At 41.9% G+C, this 24,994-nt stretch overlaps 1 protein-coding gene across 1 annotated transcript in view; it reads left to right on the forward strand.

Annotated features, from left to right (window-relative positions):
• Positions 1-24,994, forward strand: part of LOC133950241 (phospholipid-transporting ATPase ABCA1-like) — a 130,689-nt gene that overhangs the window by 9,656 nt on the left and 96,039 nt on the right. The window contains exons 6-14 of the mRNA XM_062384500.1: positions 2,289-2,416; positions 3,081-3,266; positions 5,310-5,396; positions 5,509-5,704; positions 12,483-12,622; positions 13,322-13,438; positions 16,291-16,488; positions 18,895-19,100; positions 20,127-20,303. Of these exons, the coding sequence (XP_062240484.1) occupies positions 2,289-2,416; positions 3,081-3,266; positions 5,310-5,396; positions 5,509-5,704; positions 12,483-12,622; positions 13,322-13,438; positions 16,291-16,488; positions 18,895-19,100; positions 20,127-20,303 (1,435 nt within the window). The remainder of the gene's footprint in view (positions 1-2,288; positions 2,417-3,080; positions 3,267-5,309; positions 5,397-5,508; positions 5,705-12,482; positions 12,623-13,321; positions 13,439-16,290; positions 16,489-18,894; positions 19,101-20,126; positions 20,304-24,994) is intronic.

The following is a 24,994-nucleotide window of genomic DNA, read 5'->3' on the forward strand; positions in this document are numbered from 1 at the left end:
TAAAGTCACTGAAGCTCCTGTTCTACTGGTCCAAAAACCTGGCCACACCCACAAACATCTGTCTTTAGTTTGCAACGGGAACGGATTCAATCGGCATTCACTCCCTAGTCAAATGACTCTGCAGTAGATACAGGATTTTAATGTGAGTGAACAGGCTAATTTGGCTAAACTGCAGGGTGAGAGAGCGCCTCTTATATTCTGTCCATCGGGGGCGGGGGGAAACAGTACAGAAAGGCAAACTCTTTTAAGTGGGTTTGCCTGCATTTAAAATACCTGCTTATTTCAGTTTAAAAGATAGAGGTAAAACAAACTCACCTTAACTGGAGGAGAGCAGCTAGGTCAAAGTGTAGATCGTGCTTTTTATATATGAAAGTTAAATATCTTCTTAGCATTTGTTAGAATGTCTTTTTGTAGTAAATGCTTAAGCCTATTCCGTTATCTCTTTGTTGAGCACTACTCTATCAAGGAAAGTCTCCCCTTCATGCCGATGACAAGTTGGCGGATTTGTTATTCCCCTTTATCCCTCAAAAACAATGGCGCGTGATTATTTATGATGCAATTTCCCATGCAGACTGACAGATCGTTTGTCTTGATAAGTTGCTGCTTTGCATTAGGCTCATTTAGCCTGATGATATTCAGATTTTCATACGGCACCTAATTTGCAAAAAGGCAGGGGGTGGGGAGCATTTGCATTTCGGGGTCGCGGGCTTGTAATATACAAGATTAAATCCATCAAAGATCTGAGCCTGGTCATAATTAATGGGATTCGCTATCTGAGGCGAGAGCACCAAAGGTCATTAACAAGAATGGGGAGTGAAGTACTATCGAAAGAGCAGGGTGGCAAAGGTGAATGTGTTGTCCTCTTTTGTTTTTAGCGAGGATTGATTAAAAGACTCAGGTGGTCACTTCAATCAGAAAGGCAGCAGTGTTCAGACAGAGCTCGGAGCATGTTCTGCCTCCCTGTGATCTAACCCCGACCCTCCCTGCCGACACTCCTCCACTGATGAGGGGCATCATGGGGGCTCAGCAGGAGTCGGGGGTGTGGTGTAGAGTCTGAGCAGTAAACCCAACGGAAAACTTCATCCCAGACAGTAATGAGCAAGTGTTTTATCTTTTCAATAGCATCGAGCCACCGAATTAAGACCTGTGCGAGTTCCAGAACCAATCAGAGAAGGAAACTAAACATCTGGTATTTATATGGATATCATCTAGGCTGGAAATTGACTTCAGCACTATATGAAGATCAATTAAAACCTTGAATAACCAGATTTAAATCGCTTCCTTTTTCTCATCCTGTTAATTAACCGACTTCCATGTATTACACTTGTATAACACAGGCATAGACTAATTAAATAATTACTCCTTCATCGTCTCAACAGCACATTCTGGAACAGAGACCTTATTCTAAACCGATGCGGGCGCAACAAACGGAAAGTTGGTTTTAGAAATCCTGTCGATCTGTGGGCAGCTAATCGGGAGAAAACGACTGGCTAACAATCTGCTGCATGTAAAGCAACAAATGGTCTCACTTTTCACACTCGTGCAGCTAAAGTGCACCACTCGTACTTGTACCAGCGAACGATTTAATGGCCGCTGTCATTTATAAAGCATTAGGTTAAGCTGAAATCCATCGGAGCGTAATGCCACTCAAAGCAGCGTGAATAACAAAACCAAATCCGAACTCTGGCCTCTTGATTTTAAATTGGTTCACCCACGTGGACACAGGACACAGAAAGGGAACCTCTTTTCCACCCTTGGTCTGTATTTTTTAAAATGTGTCACTTTGTTTCAATCATTCCGTAGAAAATGATCCTCTAACCCCAAATCTTGTCCCTTCAACAGCAGAATACATCCTGTTGTACTTTCATCCGTCAGCTGTTTTCAGACATTAACTCTATCAGGGGAATCGGGTCCAGACTTTTTTCCACAGTTTGACTTTTGTTTACATGCAGCTCCTCTGGAAAATGTCAGGAGCATGTCCAGAGTTCAGTGCAGGTCTGAAGCAGACTGTTGACTTGTTCCTTACACACCACACTCACTCCTTCATGGTTTGCATAAGTGACTATTAAAGCATTAAGTATTGCATGTTGATGCACATGCCCAGAATTGTGCAAAAATGTGTTAATGATTTATGGCTCAAGCTATGAGGATAAAACCTTTTTTAACAAATATAAACACATCTCTGTAAGTAACCATCCTGTTCAACATCAAGTGTAGTGCTGCTTCAATTCCGTTTCTTTTCTCTGTTACTTGCAGTAAAGTTATGATTCTCTATCTTTACATCGCAGCTCAATCAGTGATCCTAAAGAATGTTCTGCGCGACGATGAGACGTTCTCCAAACACCTGAAAGAGAACTTGACGGTGCCGGCAGCAGTTGTCGAAAGCCTCTTAAATGCCACGATTTACCTCAACCCAGTGAGTATCATTTCACAACTCTGAATCCCATCCACTTTGAAAAACAGGATTTTCCAAACTCCTTCTGTCAATAAAGTAATTAAAATACCATCGCAGGTTTCTGGAGTCTAAAATCGTTCAGAGTATTCTTGAAAGAATAAAATGTCCTAGACCGGAGCTGCCTCTGGGACTCTTTGTCTTGATTGTCACGATCAAAACCAACAGCAGGGTTTACTCGACAGAATGTTTGAGACGTTTGAAGCTCGGCACGTTAGTTGATTCTGAATGGAAATAAATTGCCACAGCAATAAGAGCTACAAGTACCTTCTCTATAAACGTCCCCTCATCTGATACCCTGTATTTTACCAAGTGATATCTGAGGTGCTGCAAGAAGGAAATTATGTTTACTGACATTGGGAAAGATGGGGAAATAAAGTGTGAGCTGATTAAAAGCTACCTGACTGTGTATTAGGCAGGAGCTCCTTGGTGTGTGTGTGTTTGTGTGTGGGCAAAAATGTGTCCGTCATCGGATATTTTGACTCTTGTTGTGTTGTCTCACTGTGGTGTTGTGCCCACGTTCCGATGACATTATTTATTGAAGCATAAACAACATCTCAAAGAACACAAAGATGACATATGATTCCATGTAAACTTCTAGTAAAACGCTTTTAATGTTTCTCTTCAGGAACGACCGGGCGACCTGAGGACGCTCCTGTGCGACGGGACGGGTCTTGATGAGTACGTTCGATTTAGCAGCCCCGCTGAGAAGGAGGCTTTTCAAAATGTCAGCTGCTCCCTCACTCGACAGCAGCTGATTAACACCCAGCAAGTGTTCCGGCAAAACCTGGATGGGACGAAACTGGTGTCAGAGGTGAGCTTTTTGACACTGCCAACATTTCCTGTTTACTCCCTTTTTTGGGGGTTTTCTGTGTGAAGGTTATGATGCTTGGTTATTACCCCAAATTGAGAAATAAATAAAGATAAGATAAGGATCGTTTTCAACATGGATTCTCAATAAATGACAAATGAAACACACCCATCTGTAAGTACTTTATAAAGACTCCATGCAAACGGTCTCATCTAACTCAGTTAATTCAAAGCAAAGACGATGATTTCCTCTGCCAGCCGATTGAATAACCAATTTAAAAGTTAAACGCCATGCTTGTCTGGTTCTGTGACTTAGAGAGATGAAGAAGTATCTATTGAAAGTGTAATCTAGATACACGCAATCACTTTAAAGGACAAATCTACCACCAAGATGTCAGAATGTATAAAGTTTCATTCCTGCACAATGATCTTGATGTAATTCACTCCTCTAATTTAAAGGGAGAAGTTATTGTGTGTCCCACAGGATCTAAGCTTTCCAAACTGTCATGCGCACATCTCTTTCTCTTTTGGAATTCTTTAAACTCTCAGTTCTCTTTGGGGTTATGAAAGCGTGCACTTTTCTTTGAGTTTATCTTAGAGAAAAATATATGGGACAGCAAATCCAATAAATAAGTGATAAGGCAGAAGGTTCGCAGGAGGGAGCATCTGAACAATTTCAACCCACAGGCGTATTCAGACGCAGAGAAGAAGAGAGAAAGCCCCAGACGAGATATGGTGAAAAAGCTCTCCAGCGCCTCAAGCAAATGGATGGAGAGGAGAAAAAACAACAAGCCTTCACACTTAAAGCTTGACATTGCTGAATGATTGCGATAACAACAGCAACATAAAGAAGAGGGACCAGGGAGGAAGTCAGGGTTTATCAGTGAATTGTGAGTGGCAGAGGATGATTTAGACATTGGTTCCTGTTTTTTAATGTTTCCTGAAAATGCTATGAGAACACGATTCTCAGAAGGCTTTTGATTGAGGCAAGGGAGGTTTTGTTTTCATCTCATTCATTCAAGGGATGGGACATGACAGATAACATACAAAGTCAATTTTGCGTTAGCGATGGAACTTCAGTGCATGCCACTTGTAGGTACATGCACAACTACAGCTGCTACTCACTGTCTGTGTGGACGGTAAAAACATTATGGATGACAACAATGTGTGTAACTAGCGCTGCCCACAAATATACAATGTGTCAACGGAGTAAAACACCAAGTTAGAGATTTTCCTATGTGTGAGAAGAGGACAATGTTTGGGGAGTGTGTCAGAACAAAATGGAATATATCAGGTCACAACAGTTTATATAATGAATGGGAATCACTGCCCGGTTAATTCTGGTGCTCATCGAGTCGACAAATCTAAAATAAGTAAGTTATATTTGTATGATAATATAATTGCTGAACAATGTGTTTTTTTTTAATCAGCTTATTTGGTAATGCAAAAGTAAAAAAAATTAAACAACCACTGTGGACATCAATAACAAAGTGCAGCAGGAAATGAGTTTTATGATTTTTGCTGGAATCTCTCCCTCCATAGATCTCACTGTTGATTTTTCTCAGAGTTGTCAGAGTGCAATACCTCTGCTCTCTCTCTCTCTCTCTCTCTCTGTCTCGCTCGGTCTCCTCTCCACGTCTGCGCTGAGCAGAAGTGGCCCTAAATGAACGTGCTTGAGACTCCATCAGTCACAGGGCCAATCCACGCTCGGGATTCTATTTTTCAAAATGAGTTTTATTTTACAAATAATAATGCAGTGTAACCATACCACTCTTTACGCTGCTCCCAGCCCTCTGATCCACCCACTTGCTCACAGTTCAAAGCTGTGTAATTTAATTTTCTGAAAGACAATACGCCTGATACTAACACAGCTCAAGCTACACACACTGGTTGAAAGGACGTGTCAATTACCTTTTGAAATATTAACCAATACCAAGGAGGCTGGTACGATACACAGCACAATCTCTAAACTTACATATTTAAATAATATGAAGGCACAGTTTAAAGCTTTTTACAACTTTTAAATACTGCTCATCCTGTTCTTTAGGTGCCTCAATCTCTCGGCCTGAATGCAGCTGAAACCGTGACACTGGTGGGGAGAACCACTCGAAATGCTTTACCCGTGATTGAGGAGGTTAGTGAAACGGCATCTGCCAGAAATCCATATTCTATAAATAAATGGCAGTTCTGTTGAATTCTTACTTTACAAATCTAAATTCCTGACTTTGGGTCTGTGTTGTGTCCAGATGGCGAGGTTGCAGAACTCTATGGTCTTTCAGGCGGCCGGTTCATTGAATTTCCAAGAAGACTTGATTGGCAGTGTCAATATGCTGCTGTGTGGAGATCAGCCCGACCTCAACTCCTCCAGTATGACCGTCAATTTACGCTCCCCTGGACGAATGGATAACAACGAATCGATCCCCGTTACGGGGAACAGTTCCGGTAAGTGCCGCAGCAAACTCATTTTTAAAGCAAAGCAGTCGCACAGTTCTCGTGTCTCAATACTTAAAGTTCTGTATGTGCCAGTGGAAGCCAGGAAATAGACCGTGGCAATTTATTCTTATTTCTGAAATCACCGGTCTACAACACAATATCACAGGACATGATAAAAATATGTTTGGTAAATATGGAGCCACTCGAAAATGAAGTGATGAGTGGAGGCTGTTTTTTTTTAAATCATTATTTGTTCCCCTTCAAAAACATTGTATGCCAGAATCATGGTGCTTTGGAGCTAGAGAACACACAAAATGGGCTGGTCTTAATGGATAAAGACATAAAAATATATATTTTTGAAAGCACAGATTAAATGTTATTATGAAATGTTTATTTAATTTGGCTTTGCATTTAAAATCCCAGAGCTTCCTGTGGTAGAAATGTGGAGGTTGCAAAGATCCAATAACCCACATTTCCACAAGTTAGATTACAGTCAACTCTGCAACATGCAAAGGGTACGACTACATCCAGGAACAGGCACCTGTGGCACAGTGGACACCCAGGTCTTAGTTTGAGAGTAGGTTTGATTAGGAATACATTATCCACAGCTCTGACAGGGGCTGGCATCCATCGCAGCCAATCAAATCAGCTCCTCTCATTCCATTTAAGGAGTGCTCTCCCCACCTTGATTTCCTAATGGACAGGAGAGTCCAGAGCAGCTCATCCTAAATTGAAACCAATGTTGTTTTCTGAGTGGGGCAGAGTTGCCCGGCAGAAATATATATATATATATGAATATGAATGGCCACTCCTGTTGGGGGAGGACCTATATGTAAAGCTGTATAACTATGCTTGGTCCAGTGCATCATTGTCTCCCATGCTCCTTCTGATTTAAACATGGCAACATGGTGCTGAGTAGCTTCCACAGCTGTAACTAGAGGTGCTAGTTATAAAAGATTTATCGAAAAAGGACTACGTTGTAGAAAAGTGTGCTACTTTGACAGAGCTTTGAAAATCAGGACTACACCTCGCACATTCCGAATGTTTGTACCTTCTTATGGCTGCAAAAGACACTCAAGTGCTAACATGACACATCTTTTGATCCAAGCCTCCCTCTGCCTTCCTGGCATTACTGCATTAACCTGTGAGTTTAAAGCGTAAACTGTGTCTCGGTTGAGGACTTTTATATTAAAGTTAAACAGACACTCTGTTCATGTGAGTCAGTTCGGCAGCAGCTGAGTCGTCATGCTTCTGTGCGAACGTGTTTTTTGAATGAAAAAGAGATGACTCTGCTTCACTGGGAAATGTTTCAATTAATCCGTTAAAGGCAAAAAAAGACTATTCTTCTCCTGGAGCAATATATGTGGCACCCTGTTGCTGTAGGCCTGTTGGTCAAGGCCTGGGGCAAAACTGAAATAGTGCAGCATCGCATGATGCCTCACAAATGACTGAAGGCCATGTTTTCTGAACGAGCTCTATTGAAATTGTGTTTTCCCGGCGACAGTGTTTGGCAAAACCTTCCCAAGCTCTGAATCTTCTTGTTGAGGCCATTTGAAGTTGGTGTGTCCAACTGAAATTGGGGAGATGACCTCTTCTATCACAAGCAGCATTTTTGAACTCAGGGCTTGTAGATTATCTTTTAATTTATTTAGCTTTCCTCTGTGGTTCTTGAAATACCCACAGGAACATAAGGCATCAGGGGAGCAAGCATTCCTTGTAGCGTATGAAGATTTCTGTTGTAACATATATAATAAGCCTGAGGTGTGTTTGATTTGATTGGCATGTTGTGATTTACTCATCCTTTCTTTCGAAGGTTTTGAGACTGAAAAGAAAGATGACCCGTCCTTTATCCTTTGTGTTTGCACTCTTCTCCCATACGAGCACATTCCATGATCCACATCTGATCCAAACACACTTATTTCCATTTCCTCTGACCAAAGAATGTGCCGCTTGTATTCAGCATCTTTTCATGCTTTTGTATGAACACTTCATCCTTCAGTCGTGTGCGCAATACGCTTCTTCTCCTTCAAGGTTGTTTTCTAACCTTCTTCATGAAGTTTGCCTTAATTGGAAATCAAACTTAATATTAAAGTTGCAGTGGTCACTGCAGCAAAAAGTACTCACTTGTATCTTTTAGGTTTTACTTTAGAGGCCGCATCTTTAATGCAGTCTTTCTAACCAGTTTGCTTTTGAAGATCACATAATATTATATAATTACATGAGCTCAAATGCACTAGTTCAGCGTATATTATCACAAGTATTGTAATATTACACTTTACTGTTGTGTAATACCCAGTTTCTCTACCTAAAGTAAATTAAATGTAAGTATGTGACATATATATATATATATATATGGAAGTGGTTTGAAATGCATTTGAAAGATGCCGTCAAATTAACAAGGTAGATATTTTGGACAGATCAAATAAATCATTTATACTGGTGCAATGCTAAAAAAAAAAAAAAAAACGTAGTCACTGTTTGAAAAAAGGAAAAGAGTAGATGTTGCGGATGTGGCAGCTTTGAAAACCCACTGAATATGTTTTTCCTATAAAAACCTTGTGAAACTTCTTGCAGCCTGATGCTCATTAGAGACCCTGCATCGCCGTTTCATTAAATGCCAGTTCTGTGGAGGAAACGGCACACAATTCGATTTTAATAAGACGCCTTTATTCCCCAGGAATAAAGTTATACTGTAAAGTGGAATTTCATGCTAGTGCCAGAACAAATTAGCAACAACATTGCATCAAGCATACAAAATACTCACTAACGTCTCTGTTAGCATGCTAATGGCTGTTTGGGATTTTTGCCGTGGCATTTCATTGTGTCGGTCTATGTACAGTTGAATTAATGTGCAATATGCAGTGTGCCTGCGTAATGGCCAATTACAACTCCTTTGTAAGTGTAAAAGTACACTCTGAGGAATAGTTAAAAAAAACTGCTGCTATAAAGGCCAAGGCAGAGGTTCAGTTAACTGCTCGGTAATGTTCTCAGCCTAATTAATTGGTGACAACAAAGGGGAAACGTCAGAAGAGTCTGGGCGGTGACGGCTCTTCAGACAAGTAAACACTCATTTTAACCTTTAAAAAAAAACAAGTTAATAGTCTTGAATAGGAAATGATTACACGGTTGACAATGTCATGTGGTTATTGAGGAAATGTGCTCCAAGAAGCAGAAGCTTATTGTTGACAACACATTGACGTACCAGCCAGAAGGTTCTCAGATGAATGCATCTTCCTTTTGATGATCCGTCGAAAATGGCCTTTTTTCTATTTCACTGTTCTCTTGTAAGTGTGTGTGATTTTTTTTGCTCATAACTCATTCTGGTCATTTCATCAGTTGTTCTGTCATCCTTGCCCACTGGTGCTGCTGAGAATAATTAGTAAACGCCTTGTACTCCGAGTTCAAGCACATTGTTTTTAATGTAAGATGGAGTGAGTGAAGCTGTAATGAGTGTCTATTGTGGGGGTTGTAGGCTCTTAGAGTGGCCACTCTTATATTACAGCTAATAATAACCATAATTAATTATAGATGATAAGTGCTTCTTAGTTCTCACAGCGGGTTAGTTCATTTTAAACTGGCATGTCATGTATGTGCTGGACGTGTGCGTGTGTGCGTTTGCGTGTTTGTCTGAGTGTGCTCATGCTTGTCTCACTCGCATTGTGCATTGCTTGACATTCCTGAAATGTGAGTGATGCATATACCCCCTTTTCCTGTGTGTGTACACGTGCATGTCCACTTATGTGATTGCGTGTGCAGCAGCAGCAGCATTTGCAGTGCGTCAACGCTCCGGTCTCTCCGTAGTGCAGCATTGAGCCCATCTGTAGGGTGCAGCTCAAATTGATTAAATTTGCCAGGTAAGTTGAGAGGCTGACTAGAGGCTCCAAGCAATTATTTGACTGTGGCTAAACCCGGTGTGAAGAACAGATTCTCTTGTTCTCTAATGCTGCCGCTTTGTAATAAAGTCCAGATCTGTGAAATGCAGCTCACGGCTATGGAGAATATAGCCTCAAGCTCTCACACACACACACACACACACACACACACCTGCATGGATAAAGAAACCAATAATCTTTTCTCATAATCCGAGTTATGGTGCGTTATCCTGCTGGAAGTCGCCATTAGAAGACGGGGAATTGTGGAAAAGGAATGAACAGGATTCAGATTTCTTTCCCTACATCATCACACCACCAATTCTGTTCTGGACGGTTTATATAAAGAGTGTTGTGTCCATGGATTCACGCTGTTGATGCCAAATCATCATCTCATTCATCCGTTCAGGCTGTTGTTCAGGAATCATCTGTCCTTTGAGCTGGTTCCCACTCAGATTTCGGTTCAGGGAATCTGACCTTGGCAGTACCCTTTGTCTCGAGGTTTGCCTTTCCAGATGCTTTTCTTCTCTTGTGTGGTCGTCTGAGTTACCTTAACCTTTCTGTGAGCTCCCACCCGTCAGGTCATCCTCCCCTGACCTCTCTCAACAACTCTCATCACGGGTTGTTTTTTTGTTTTTTGGAGTAAACTCTTGAGACTGTGGTGCGCGAGCATCCTAGGAGCTCGGCGGTTTCAGAAATGCTCAAACCACCAGCCCCCCCGTCTGGCACCAGCAATCAGGCCACAGTCAAGGTCTCTGAGAAAACTTTATCACCCTGTTTGCTCAAGAAAACAAAAAAAAACTTTAAGTGGCTGTGCGTTCTAAGCCAAAGTGCACTTTTTCTTTTCGTCTAGTTTCATTAGAAGAATTTCTGAGGCTTGAATAATTGAAATCATCTTGTATTTGTTAAGGAAAAACTGTAAAAAATGTAAAAGATTTCCAATTTGGGCTTTAAATCATGTCGTTATCGCTCTGGTGTATTTTGGCTCCCAAATTCCAGGTCTCCATATCGAGAATCGTTGTTTTAAATGATCAATATACTCTCCCTTTAATATTCAGTGTCTCACACTGTCCTTGTTTCCAAAAGAAAGCGAACAGTCTACTGAGCTGGAAGATCACCTATAACTCCAAATGTTATGATTGCAGGAAGTCACATCTGTGCGGTGCGTTGTGAGAACAGCTGGCCAGACTCTCACTAAGGGGGGTGGCCATTAGCTCTCCACACACACACCTCCCAGGAGCACCTGGGAGAGATGGCCAGCAGGCAGAAAGGCTAACATTTAATTGCACTGAAAATGGCTGCTAAAATGTCCCTGATGGGCGAAATGGTTGCCCCGGTGAGATGAGAAGCAGAAGAGGTTTGAGGTCTTGACAGGGAAAAATGAAAAAAAAAGGGGGACATGAAAAGGTGTTGATGTTCTGACAGCTGTCTGGACAACGAGGACAGTTATCAACAGATCAGAAAGGCAGACGGCCGTATTGACTGGCAGCCGAGACACCGACATGATCAATTGTCTGATGAAGTACCACACAGGCGAAATCCACACACAGGCTGTCTTCCTGCTCCAGGTTTCCGTTCCTTGCAGGTCCTCCGTGTAGCGTATTCAGGGTTCTATCACACCGGGTATATATACACGCTAGCAGACAAGTTAAAGTAGTAATGATTGTTCTGCTGCTGAGCATATTGACTTTTTTCTCCGTCTGCTCCATTGAACCTTTTTCTTATTATGCAGGTCTCAGCTCGTCTCTCTGTGTGTCTCTGAGCATTTTTCAGTGATCCCAACTTTTTGTAAAAATATCTTCTTTTGCAACCTCTAGTCACTGATGCAGAATAAAGTAGCGGTGACTGAGCCAATGTCTCGCTTTACATCAATCAATCAAATTGTATTTGTATAGCCCATATTCACAAATTACAATTCATCTCATAGGGCTTTAACAGGGTGTGACATCCTCTGTCCTTAACCCTCAGCAAGAGTCAGGAAAAACTACTAAAAACCGTTTTTAACAGGGTAAAAATACGTAGAAACCTCAGAGAGCCACGTGTGAGGGGTCCCTCTCCCAGGACGGACAGAAGTGCAATAGATGCCACGTGTAGGAGAACATCATCAATAATCAATGTCTCTAGCATCATTTGATGAGGGTAGACATCCCGATAAAGACTTAGGAAGTACGTCCCCATGAAAAGTTGTGAAGATGTCGGAGGAAGCAACAACTGTGGTAAACGTGAACAGATCAAATGAGGCCATAAACGTTCCTGTCAACAAGTAACGATCGGAAAAAAGTTATTGTGATTAACAGAAAAATTCCATCCAAAGATTACAGTCGATTATTTTAGCTGCACAGACAGATTGTTGGATGTGAGGTTGGATTGTCATCAGGATTGTGTAAAATCTATTGTACATAATTTTCTCATAAACCTGCTGGAAGGATGGGACAAGGGCCAAGAAAGAACCTGGACAAAGGATGGGGAACCAAATAGGATTTATCATATCTAGATTTTTACATTTTAACTGATTTCCCATGAAATAAATCATAGATCAGATGTTTAACATGTTATATTAGTATTGTCTCTGTAAAGGTTTCTAATTAGTTAAAGCAATGTGTCTGCTTAATTAATAACACATGAAGCTAAAATGTTCAAATCTGTGCTTAATGGTTTTAATAAAGTCATAGGTTCATTATTGCTCCCTCGGGGGTTGAGAAAACGTCTTTAGGGGATTGTTACAGCCGAGAGTTTCAATCTCGATGCCGAATATTTATCATGTTTGCTTCTTCGCGGCTGCAAATTCGAGGATTCTGCAGCTCAAAGAGGTTTCTCCTCTCTGCTCGTGACCCACGTGGGCTCACAGATGCCGACTTGTTTTCCTGGTCCTGCCGTGACTTTCCCTGTCCTCTCCCCTCTCTTATTTTCTTATACAGATGCTTTTTGTCAGAGCCTTGTCGACACCCTGGAGAGCACACCTGGTCTGCGCAACATTTGGAGCACGTTCAAGCCGCTACTGCAAGGCAAAGTCCTCTACACCCCCGACACACCTGCTGCCCGCCTGCTGGTGAACAAAGTAAGTTCAGCGAGGGGACAATGCACGACATGTACAAGCGGAATATGTGTCTGGCTTGCATCGTTTACTGAGCGCTACAAATAAAAGTGTTGTTTGTTTAATTAAGAGACGAGCGAGTTAGCATATTTGAGTCCTTTCATTACATAGCCAGCGTGAGTTGGGGCCTCTGGGTAGGGAGTGAATAACGCGGGATGTCACACAACGTTACTACCTGGGGAAGCAAAGAAAAATAACACAATGGTTCGTCGGGACAACGCAGTGGAAGTAATGCGTTATCGTGACATGACATTTCTCCGAGATATTAGCATCGCTGTGATGACTGCATGAGCCAAACAAACAACAGGCGGGGGGGCGAGGATTTTGCATCGAGAATATATTACGAGGGTGAGTAAATTCTGCTGACTTCACAGCGAGTGGCCCGGTGCCTGGCGGAGGAGGCCCCCCCCCTCACACCAGGCACCAGTCGCATTGTTTACAAGTCGGTGTTCAGGGCAAAATAACCCCATCTACATTCGCTTCCATGGGGGGGGTGACAGTGTGACAATGTGATGAGTTCCTCCAGGGATTAGCCGCACTGTGCAGAGGTGAAGTACTGTCATGTCGGGATTGGCTCAGTGCAAATAGGAGAGGCTCGGTATTTTCAATCAGGGAAAGGTGAGGTGATTTATTAAATACCGTTTTTTTATTTTTTTGTTTCAGGCAAACGGAACCTTCCAGGCCTTGGCTACGTTGAAGGAGCTGGCTGATTCGTGGGAGGAGCTCGGGCCCCGCGTCTGGGATTTCTTTCAAAATGGCTCTCAAGTGAATGCATTACGGGTATGACTCCACACCAAGATGTACAATGACCTGAATCACTGCACCGTTTCATTTGGAAACTTTACCCCACTTGTTTTAATATGACTTGATGTGAGAATTTTCTAACTTTTTTTGTAGTAGTGGTGGTTTTGGTTTGATTTTAACGTCAATTTCAAACAGTTTCACATCAATCTCCACTGTTCAAATGTCAAGGAATACTCTGACAGTTTAGGAAATATTTGGATTTGCTCCCCTGCCTTACTCGACTCAGTTGGATCAATTCCAGCCGTGATAAATATGAAGCTGAAGTCAGGAGACCACTAACTGAGCATGAAAAGGAAAACAGATTGCCTTCCACATTATACAAACTGGCCCAACCAATTAACCATAACATGAATTAGTGAAGTGTTTCTTTTATTCACACAGGAACTGCAAGTGTAAAATCAGCAAAAGATGGTTTTACAAGGGGTTATGTGCTGGAGGTCTTTTTTTCTGGTTGCTCACAATGACCCCTCGGAGTCTCTGCTAGTTGCCTGGCAACCCAACAGTGACACAAAGACTTCACATTTTTCAGTTTTATTAAAAAATGATTATTGCCATTTTCTTAATTTTACAAAGATTGACCCTGGCACATGTACTCTTTATTTTTTATTTTATCTTTATTCAACGTTATTTTTCTATCTTGAGCTTGTCGTTAAACAAACACTGCTTAAACCACTGAATGCACAAGTAAAAAAAAAGATCTAGTTATTTTCTTTAAGTGAAAATCAATAGAAAATGAAATAATGAGTCTTACGTATACACATGTCATGTATAACAATTTGTTGCACCGTCAGTTGTGTATGGTAATTGGAGGGGGGAAGTAATTATGGATGAGTGCAGGATAATTTTCATCCTGGCAGAAAAGGATTATCTATAGAAGTAGAGGACATGGACTCTCCCTGCCTCCTCTTCTCCCTCTCCTCGCCTTTTTCTGTATTTCCTTGACACTGACATTACTCCAGTGTCAGTCCAAATGAGCTTATAGGCAGCTGCAGGGAAGCAGACATTGGGAGCGCCATATAGCCAGGGTATTCATTACCCTAGCCCTAACCTTTACACAAATGGGCCGGCAATCCTCCTTTGTCTTCATTTTCTCGCAGCCCGGCTCTCGCTATATGACGCCGGTGGCTCCGGAGGTTTGTCATCTTCGGAGGTCCTTGAAGGTCGCAGACACGTTTTACGTTGATGGACCAATTACCATCACCACCACAGCTACATTCGATAGAGGATAGAAGATTTAGGGTGCAGGGCTGAAGAGAAGGACAAACTGTGGTGTAGCAACATTCTCTGAGACGACGTTGACACAGTGTTTACATGTTAAAGTTGTAAAAGTAAGGGTAACTGTCACCTGTGAACATCTTAAAAAAGCTGCCATGAGGGATTCAACACAGGCATCTGATTTATTCTCTTAATAAAGGCCAGCGGATGCATTCAATTTCTTCACTGGAAGATTTGACACAGGACCAACAAGGTTAAATGGCATTTCTTCAGCTCATTGGCTCAAATGCCACTGATCATTAGGCCACGTGAAAAGAAATGTCTCAACCTCTGCAGCAGATAGAGATATTAAAGACCACAACATTTGATGGGTCAAAGGTTTGGCTTTCATTTTGAATCGTTGACTTTTCCCTTGAATTTGTGTCCATTTCTTAAAAGGTAACAACGAAGCCAGCAAACTCGCACAGATCCTCCCTTTTCTTTCTCCTCCTCCTCAAACGTATCTCTTACCGACCGAGTCTTGATCAGCAGGAGGATCAGTGAAACCCCGGCGTGCTCTCCCCACGCTGAGATCGCCAGCCGTCCACCGAATGCAACTTCGACTGAGCGTGCTGGAAAACCAATAAACTAAACTTTCCCCTGATGCACTTCTCCTTTCCCATGATTATTACATGGAATCACAATGCATTTCATCAGTCACATTTCTTAAAAACGATGAAATCATATAAATAAAAACATTGCACCAGGCCTTAAAGGTACAGGCACATGTTACATCAGGTCTAAATGGGTTAATGGGTTAGCCTGTTATCTATCATGAATACACACATTTGTGATGGTCGGTTTCTTTATTGTAGCAACCCACTCAAATGGATATGCTGAATTTTTTTTGAAGGTCATACGCTGCATCTTGATTCCTTAATTTGACACTGTGTCCCAAGGTTAAGCAGAATCTCATCACAAGTGTTGACACTGAAAGGCCACAGAGCGCACTGTCCAGAATACATCTGTATCCCCCTTCTCCAACTTTCACACTTTAAACATCGCCCTTTCCTCTCCAAAAGTCAAAGACCACATGGTCTCACACACACACACACATGCAAGTACACTGAACTGGAATGCAGGCCAATTAGACTCTATTACAATATGGATATTATGGCGGTAAGGGTGCTGTTTATATGCATCACATTAAATGAACTAATTTAAATCAAGTATATGATCTCAGTGGGTTTTTGCTTCTCTCTCTCTCAGTTTCCCTCTGTGTACGTGACAGGTAAATTACCAGTGTTATTCTTCATATTAGTTTTATGTAGTAACACTGTCATTACAGGGAGCGGCGTCAAATTATTACCGGGGTGTAAATTTCACAGCAGCATTCCCGGGGCCTGAGGTACAACAGTGCCATCTATCTCAACCCGGCTAATTAATCCTGGGGAAGAATAAATGTCAGCAGCAGCAAAGAGCGATGCTGACCTCCCGCACTTGTTCTTCTATAACAAGACACCGGATTTAAACACGTCGGGACTCATTCCGATTCTGTTGCACTCACACCACACTCGGCACTGCACTTCTCACCAGTGGCTATAATTAAACCCCTCCCCCCCCCTCAAAATTAGGCTCTGCTGGAGAACCCAGTGTTCGCTGCCGCCCTCGACCAGCGTCTCAACGGCACAGGATGGACGGCCGAGCTGCTCGACAACTTCCTGTACAACGGGCCCCCCGAGGATCGTCCACCTGGAATGCCCACCTCCGACTGGAGGGACGCTTTCAACGCCACCACTCAGATCCTGAAGCTACTCTCCAACTTCCTTGGCGTAAGTGTTCAACTTCCCAGTATTAGTTTTTCTGTAGATTTCATTTAAATAATAATCTCTTCTCACATATTGGGGACATTAAGGAAACTTACATTTTTCAGATTATTTAGCCTTTCCCTTCTTGTTTAGCTCCTTTCTTCTGTTATTTATTTAATTGAACTAATCTATGGTTCCTTTCGCCTCTAACCAAGTGCTGCATGACCTTCAGATGTATCATTAGCATGTGTGGGTAGAATATCATAATCTATCAGTTTCCTTTCCCCGGGGAGTCAGATCTTCAATTGTGAGATGTGAGAAAATGATCTGATAAAAGGTTTATGACATAATAACAGCACTTTAATTTACTCAGGTATCTCTCTGTCACACCACTTTGGTGGAACACCAGGGGCGCTACTGAGTGTAAGTGGGATGACACAACATGTTCAAGTTCAGCACAGCGATTCATTATTTAGTTCCTCAGCTCTTTAAAGGCTGAGTGTTTGCTGCGCCAACCAAAGAGACTTGACAATCTTGACTTTTATTCATTTCATTAAACGTCAATATTTTTGATGTTATTATAACTGTCAAATACAGGGGAAGATCTTTTGGTTCATTGTCTTCACAATAATCATGAAAAACATTGTTATGGTACTAAAGTGAATCTGTATTGTCCGCATCGAACAGAGCAGTGTCTCAAAGTAAGAACCCACACAGTTGATATTGACATATGTATGTGTTGAACAGTTTGTAGCAGAAGCCCTCTATCTCTAAGCTATGAGATGAAACATATATAAAGCCCACAAAGTGACAGTAACATGGGCAATTACCTTTTTTATGAAGTACTTTGCTAAACGGTCAAAATAAATGCTTAAATCTAATGAGCCGCTACCAATATCGGTTGGTAAACAATTGCCGACACAGATTTCGGCTGATAAGCCCATTATAAAAAATGGCAGTCGTTGCCAAGATGTCATTATTGAACCATTAAGATAAAGACATGTAACAGAGGCTTGCTGTTTTACCATTTAACTGATAACTCTGTCTTGCTCAAATGAGACTATGCATCATGTAAACAGCTTTAGAGGTGATTATGAAGGTGAACATGGCAGCAGCAGAAGTAGTTGACTTGCATCATTATTTTTTTGTTATCCTTAGAAATAGATATTTGTCGTCTCTTCTGATTCTAACTGGAGATGTTGCATTTAATTACTTTAATGTTTCACTATCACTTAGAGGACCCATGTAATTTCTGAAAGGACAAATGTTCTGAACGGGATGTTACACGACTCCTGAAGTCTCTCCTACAAAAGCGGATTACGTTTATTTCTGGCGTCTGCTGTGCAGAAATGATTGCTTGCACTCACACATCCTTTTGACTGGTACTCATGTCAGTATTATCACATCTCTATCAGCTGTCAGCAGCACCCGAGCAGCCTCGGCGAGCACGACACCAACGGGGCTGCACAACTAAGCATGTTTCTCTGAATTAGGCCAAGACGGGATTGTGGCGCCTTCATCGGGGCCAGTTTCTCCGCGTAGAGCTGGAGTCAGATTGTTGATACACAATAGTGTCGCTGTAGCTGCTGGCCCGGTGGCTAAAGACAAAACCCCCAAAAATGCATAAACATGCATTCTCTATCTCTTCAATGAGCACCATGGCCGGCAGGGCTTGTAGCCACAGAGAATAGCGCTGATATACAAAAACACAAAGCAGATTCAAGATAGATGGCAAACAGTCTTGCGAGGGGAACTTGTAATAGACTGCAATATCTTTACTTTCTGTAGAAATGCCTGTAAGGAAAACACATCGTGGGAAGCTAAAATATAGATCTATTATGATCTCACATCAGATGAGATGGATAACTCCTGTCGCCTGACTTATGAAGAGCATATGTCTTCCATGTTTTAGGTTTCAGTCAGCACTTGTCCAAACTTCCCCTGCTGTGACATCCGCTGCGTTGGGTGCAGAGCAAACGCTGCTGTGATACTTTCCTCCCCAGCGTGGCTTGATATAGAATACCCAATAGAGAATCCCGGGGGGAGAAATGATAAAACTATTGCAACAGTGAGATGTGTGGACAGCTGTCAGGTGCGACTGCCTCCCAGGATGGCTAGCTCATTATCGTCTCATGAAACAGAGGGACAAGGCCAGAAAACGAGGAGTGCTAGCAAGGCTGTATCTCATTTGCTCGTCTCTGCCGAGGCCCAAAACATTTCCTACCCCCTGGCAGCTCCAGATAATTTGGAAATGCACACTGCATGGTTAAGTAAATAGCTGAGTGATACTTTTAGCTAAATATCCATCTGCCACTGAGTTGCCGATTGGCTCCTTCTTTTTTTTCTTTTTTTACTTTTGTGGATACTTAAAAAAGCAAATGAGTTCATGTAAAAGCAAAGATTATAGTAAAGTTCTGTGTTTGTCGACAGTGTTTGGACCTGAATAAGTTTGAGGCCGTGACCGACGAGAGCCAACTGGTGAGCAAAGCACTGGAGCTACTGGAGAACGAGACGTACTGGGCCAGTGTCATCTTTGAAAACCTGCAGCCCAACTCCAGCCAGCCGCCGTCTTATGTCAAATACAAAATCCGCATGGACGTCGATGAAGTGGAGGCAACCAACAAGATAAAAGAAAGGTATGTGGAAGCAGAAATCACAGAAATTATATCTATACATGTTCTTTATGGTAGGTGTAAATTGCCAAAGATTCTGTTGATGGAATATTTGGATATTTTGGGAAGGCTGCTAAGATTAATAGAAGGCTCACGTTTGCACACTAAATATTTGGCTAGCAAGACGAGTTAAAATTAGCTTAGCACAAAACTGATAAGAGGAGGACATTTCCATCCTAGCTCTGTCCAAAGTTAAAAAACAATATCCTGTCAATCGTTAAGCTACTTCCTGTGCCTTTGGCTCCATTTTTGCCACAAAAGTAATTTCCATCTTCTCGTCTTACTGAACATGTATTTGCTGGAAGGATGCATTCAATGCGTGTGCAGTGGATTTGTGTCCATTTATTCTGAGCATGTGCTCTTCAAATCAGATCAAAACGGCAACAACCCCCCTCCAAGAAGTAAAAGGCCCGCTCTGTCTGTTAGCGTCCATTTTCATAATTGCACTCAGTACCCAGTGGAGCGCAGAAATAGTTTGCACTCACAGAGCAAATGGGTGGGTACATGGTCGTCCATACACAGCCTGGTACAGACCCTTACATCATTCAGATCTCAGTGGAACCTTGCATAGTGCAGAATAAGGAAGGATTAACACTGGTTTACCTGTTGGCACAAAGGTAATGAGCTCAGATAGTTAAGAATACAGGTTACTTATACAGGATTCAGTCTGGTATCACCAATTCATCTTCTAACGAACCCAGAACATTCTAATAATCTTAAACCAGACTGATAACGCTAAAAGGTTATAGAAATATGAATGTATAAAGACTTGCAGAGTAAACTTGGTTCTGCTGCCCTTTAGTGTTCCCCAGAGTAAATTATGTTTTTCTGACTTCACTGTGTAAAAATACAACTTATAAGAAAAGTTAAAACACTCAAACAGTAATTCTGACTCATTTTCTCGTGCGTAGTCTTTGCCTCTGACTCTTTCTGGTCGCAGTTTCTTTGCCCTTTGCTAAGACAGATCACAATGTGTCTTCTTTTAATAAGGTCCTGGTCTCCCGGGGCCCGAGACAATTCCTTTAATGACCTGCGCTATATATGGGGAGGCTTCGCCTACCTGCAGGATATGATGGACAACGGCATTACACAAGTGCAAACGTCAAAGACCCAGCCCCTCGGAGTGTTCGCCCAGCAGATGCCGTACCCCTGCTACGTGGATGACGTGTGAGTACAAAAGCTTTTACCTCTCGGCCTTGTGATCCGAGGAAGACTGTTACGCAGCAATAAAGTTCCCCTCGCTGAGGGGGGGTTGCCACCCGCTTCCACCTGAGCGTCAAGTCGTGTTCGTATTAATCAATTAGACCTTTCATGATTTCCCTGTGGAAACTTCAAGATGCTCCCTCTTATTTATCAAACACACTCTTTCTTCTTTCAGAGGAAACGGCTAATATGGCCAAGTCCTCTCTCAATGTCACCGTGAAAGTTGAATTATAAAATGTATGATACATTCTAATAAATTAAATTATGAATTGAGGGTCAGCGAGGGGGGGGGAGAAATGAAGACAGGAGGGTAAGAGTCGGCTAAAAATATTGATTTTAGTCAAACCACAGGAAACCCCTGAATAGTTGATGGATGCTGAATTATTAAATCAACCAACACAAGTCTCTTCCTTCCTCGTATTTCCCCGGCATTTTTATTTTTAACAAAGCGAGCGTACACCATGCCAGATCGCTCAGAGCTCCACTCGCAGCTCCATCACATGTAAAGATTGATAGCAGCACTCCATTTGTGTGGCGCGTGTATCCACTGATAGCGCTCGCCTCCTATCACGTCCTCTCATCCATCTAGGGACACACAGATGATGTGGTATCACTCCGAATCTACCAAAGCCAAGATTTCCTCAGAGTCTGGGAAATGACTCTCATCCAGACAGCGTTACGATCTCCGTTAATAAAGCAAAGGCCCAACGATGCCATCAAGGGGAAAGATAATTACCAGGGAGATTTAAGTCCAACAACACAATGCGCCCCCCCCCCCCCCACAAAATATTCACACCCCCGTGGGAAACGCCGCTCCGACGATTAGGGATGTAATTTGAAAAGTATTATGTGCTTTGGGCACCACCAAGTTTACAGTCAAGTAATCTGCAGGGAGTGCTTGGATCAACATGTTTAAAGAGGCGAAAGCTTAAAGGAGAATCGAAATGATGGCATTATATTGAAGATGCATGTCTGGCTGCTAATATCAACAATTACCCTGATGTGGAAGCACGCGCTGAATAATAATGGCCTTGATTTGACTATATGATTGTCTTGGAATAATAGGAAACAAAAGGAAATATTTAATACCATATTCAAAGTAACAGCTTTATTAATCATCATTGGGGTTTTTGTATTGAGTCTCTATGATGCTTCTACTTCTCCCTGAACATTACATGTAGCTTCACAGCCCAGCGCTGCATTCTGTAGCTGCTTTTCCTAAACCTGTTTTTTACTGGGTACTCTTAGTAGCACTAATTAAAGGGAAGTTCCACAAACTACTGCACCCAGCGGAGAGATTAATCTGACAGAAATTGTGTCCTTTCAAATTAGCCGAGGCACAAAATCATCCACGTTATACTTCAGCGAGTAGACGTGCTGCGGATGGGAGATGGAAGGACGTCCACACCCTCTGCTTTTTGGGAACATCTGTTTGATCCTGTATTTAAAATTATCACCAGACTTTTATATGACGGCAAAGCACTGCAGTAACACTTTGTTAGTCAGCTCCGGAATCAATTTTCAAATGAATCACACTGATTCCTGTGCGTCGTCATTTACCTCTCATCGTTGTTTGATAATGATCTAGAATTACACGGCCGTGGTGAAGCCTGTTTGCTGACGCCAGCCCCTGCCGCCTCACTTTCGTCTCCGTAAAACAAAGGATTGATAATTACACAAGACAAATGGGAACCATAAAGCACCACAATGCCCTGAGTCCCTCCGCCATTTACTCTCTCGCCTGCCGAGGCCATTTGGGCATTTTCTCTAAATTATTAACACTTGAAAACTGCTATTTCATTCATAAATAATTGAGAGTGAAATCACACAAAGGAAGATGCGCTAAAACACAGAGAGGCCGGCTGGGAGAAAGAACCCGGGTTGGTAATTATTTTGATCTGGAGCCGGGTCCTCTCGGGCAAAAGGAAGGACAGGACATTGTGCATTCGAATGAACATGCCTGTGGTCGGCTGTAACTGTCTGAGTTTAGGGAAAGGTCCAATGTGACTTTTAAATGTCTTAAAAAAAACATCAATGTTTAGAGACTCTCAGATGCTCCATTAAAAATATTAAAAGTTTACCACCTTGGTATTACGAGATGAATAATACATGTACATATTAAGTCTGTGGCTTGAAAGTATGCTGGTCTCATATAAATGTGGTTTCAAGTTTATGTTTTGTGGAAACTGGTGGGTAGCACTTTAATTATATATTTCGGTTTGTACACCTTAAAAAATGTACATGCCCTTTTCTTCTTTTAAAAAAAAAATAATTTTCTAAACAAAAACTGTTGCCTATCTTTGTTTCCCTCAATCTCACACCAAACAATATTTTGACTTTCTCGACAAACGCCGGCTAACAAGGCTTCACTATCTGCACTGAGTTCACACTCATTAACACTCCTGGCATCGCGACTCCCCTCAGAAATCATTTCCTCCGCCACGTCCCCACATTTCCTCCACGCAGCGTGCGACTGCAACGTGGCCGATGAACCACCAGCAACATGGGCCACTTCAACCACAGCTGACCCTGTTGGCATTTTGAATTTGAGATAAACCCAAACTGTATCAGTGCCCACCGTCTTTGTCTTTTTCACACCTCTGCACAGGCCTGATATGACGGTATGGGATAAGGCTTGACCGCTGTGGGGCCTGATAGCAGATGAACTGGTGCTTTATCAGCGGCCTCTGTGCAACAACACGCTGCCGAATCAGAGGCATCTCTTGTTTGGATCCCGAGGCTGCGCTCCCCATCAATAGGTCTCTCACATTCACACGGGCTTGATGTGAGATCTGAGGCGGCTTTCAGCAATAACATGGGCCCCGCAGTGGACACGGGGAATATTTAAACTCAAGGATGTGAGGGGGAAAGACGCCTTTGTCCGGCGACACTAGCTAATTAACCTAATGTCTGCACTGTTGGTAATGAGAGCGGGTGAAATACTTGAGCCTAATTGGGACATCTGAAGCTCATCACAAGCTCAGATCAGCGGTTGATGTTTAGTTTCATGTTTCTAGTAACATTCTGTACTAATAACATCGGAAAATATTCCCAGTTTGCCTTCCTATACTTCTAAAAACCTTAAAAACACTTTAATTCCAGCTTTCCTAAGACCATGGAGCCGGTGGAGCAATTACAAGCACAGTAGAGGCAATAGATTTATTTAAATGGTCATTATTAACTTGCTAAATGGGCAGAATGCAAAGTGGCCGCGTGTAGCCAATCAACATTTGAAGCTGAGTGAGCAATAAGAGCTGTGCATTAATGAGCGTGTTTATTCATTCATTTGCTCCGGTGTGACACTTTTTAAGACCTGGCATTTCGGGAAAGTCTCAGACAGAGGCAGAATGGCAGAATCTGCAATATTCACAGCGTCCCAGCACATTAACTCTGGAGTATTTTGAATTTAATGTGAAATCCGTTTCGCATTTGGAATTTAAAATAATCATCGTCAAGCAGACAGTTTTTATTTTTTAATCATCTGCTTTAAATCTTTTGACTTTTACTGGTACAGCTCATTGCGTATTTGCCTTTAACTTAAAAGGTTATGCAAACTGTGGGGATTAGGGATGTCATCCAGTTTGGGGAAGTTTACAGAAAGTTAAGTTTTCAAAAACTTTGATAATTTATCTGTGATTGAGCTCAAAAGGAAGTTGTTGCAATTTCTCATGTAAGAAATATTAATTCAAACTAATGAGCATTTGAGTAAAATGTTAGTCTTCAAAGAGGTTTGTTGACACTGGTCTTTAAAAAGATATCATGAAAAGTAGAAGGAGCAATTTTTATTCATTAGTAAAATTTGAATTGTGTTAGAAAGATAGATGTATTTTATTCAATGTTTTTGTTGTTGTTTGTGTTATTTTCTACAGAGACTGAACCTGTGCAAAAAAGCTGCGAATAGGTTCAAGTATAATAAAGTCCAGGTCATCTCAAGATGGGAAACGTTCTCTCTCTATATTATTTATATGATGGCAGCAGCCAAATGAAGAAATAAAAAAGTAAAGACATTACCTGTCTTCACCTCTTACGGGTCTCCACCCAACTTTGATGGGCGTCTGGCAAACAACTGTACTTTCAGAAACAAGAAGAGCTGAATATAGAATATAGGCTTTTACTGTGAAAAGATTGAATTAAATATTACCTCTTAGATTTCTCTTCTTAGAATCCTGTTAAAAATGAATGGCCATCAATTGTTCTTTAAATGCTGAGACACTCTTTTTGTAATTGAGCAAGAACCTTCCATTTTTAGCCGTGTCTCAACAAGTAGCTTTGCTGTCGGTTAATTGAAATATACTTTGTTTCTTGGACGTGTTCCTGCTGGTAGAAGCAAAACTGGAAAGTCCACATGACGGATGAGATCTTTTTTTTATGCTATAACCACACATACATCTCTCTCTCTTTGAGCAATAATTTGTACCAGCAATTATATAGGGTTAGGGGGTTCCTATTGAATAATTATTCCCTTTAACAAATTGCTCCTTTCAACCAAGAAACTAAAAAGTACATATTCTCAAAAGGAGACAGGAAGCTATTTAGTTTAATTTTTTTATATAGCATCGTGCGCCAACCCCTTGGGGAGGCCGTGCTCTACTCTCTCTCGGTTTGCTGAGGAACGAGTCTTCCAGCTTCCCCCTAAATTTAGGTCAGGCTGCCGA

Source organism: Platichthys flesus, chromosome 24 (assembly GCF_949316205.1).
Source record: "Platichthys flesus chromosome 24, fPlaFle2.1, whole genome shotgun sequence".
NCBI lineage: Eukaryota > Metazoa > Chordata > Actinopteri > Pleuronectiformes > Pleuronectidae > Platichthys > Platichthys flesus.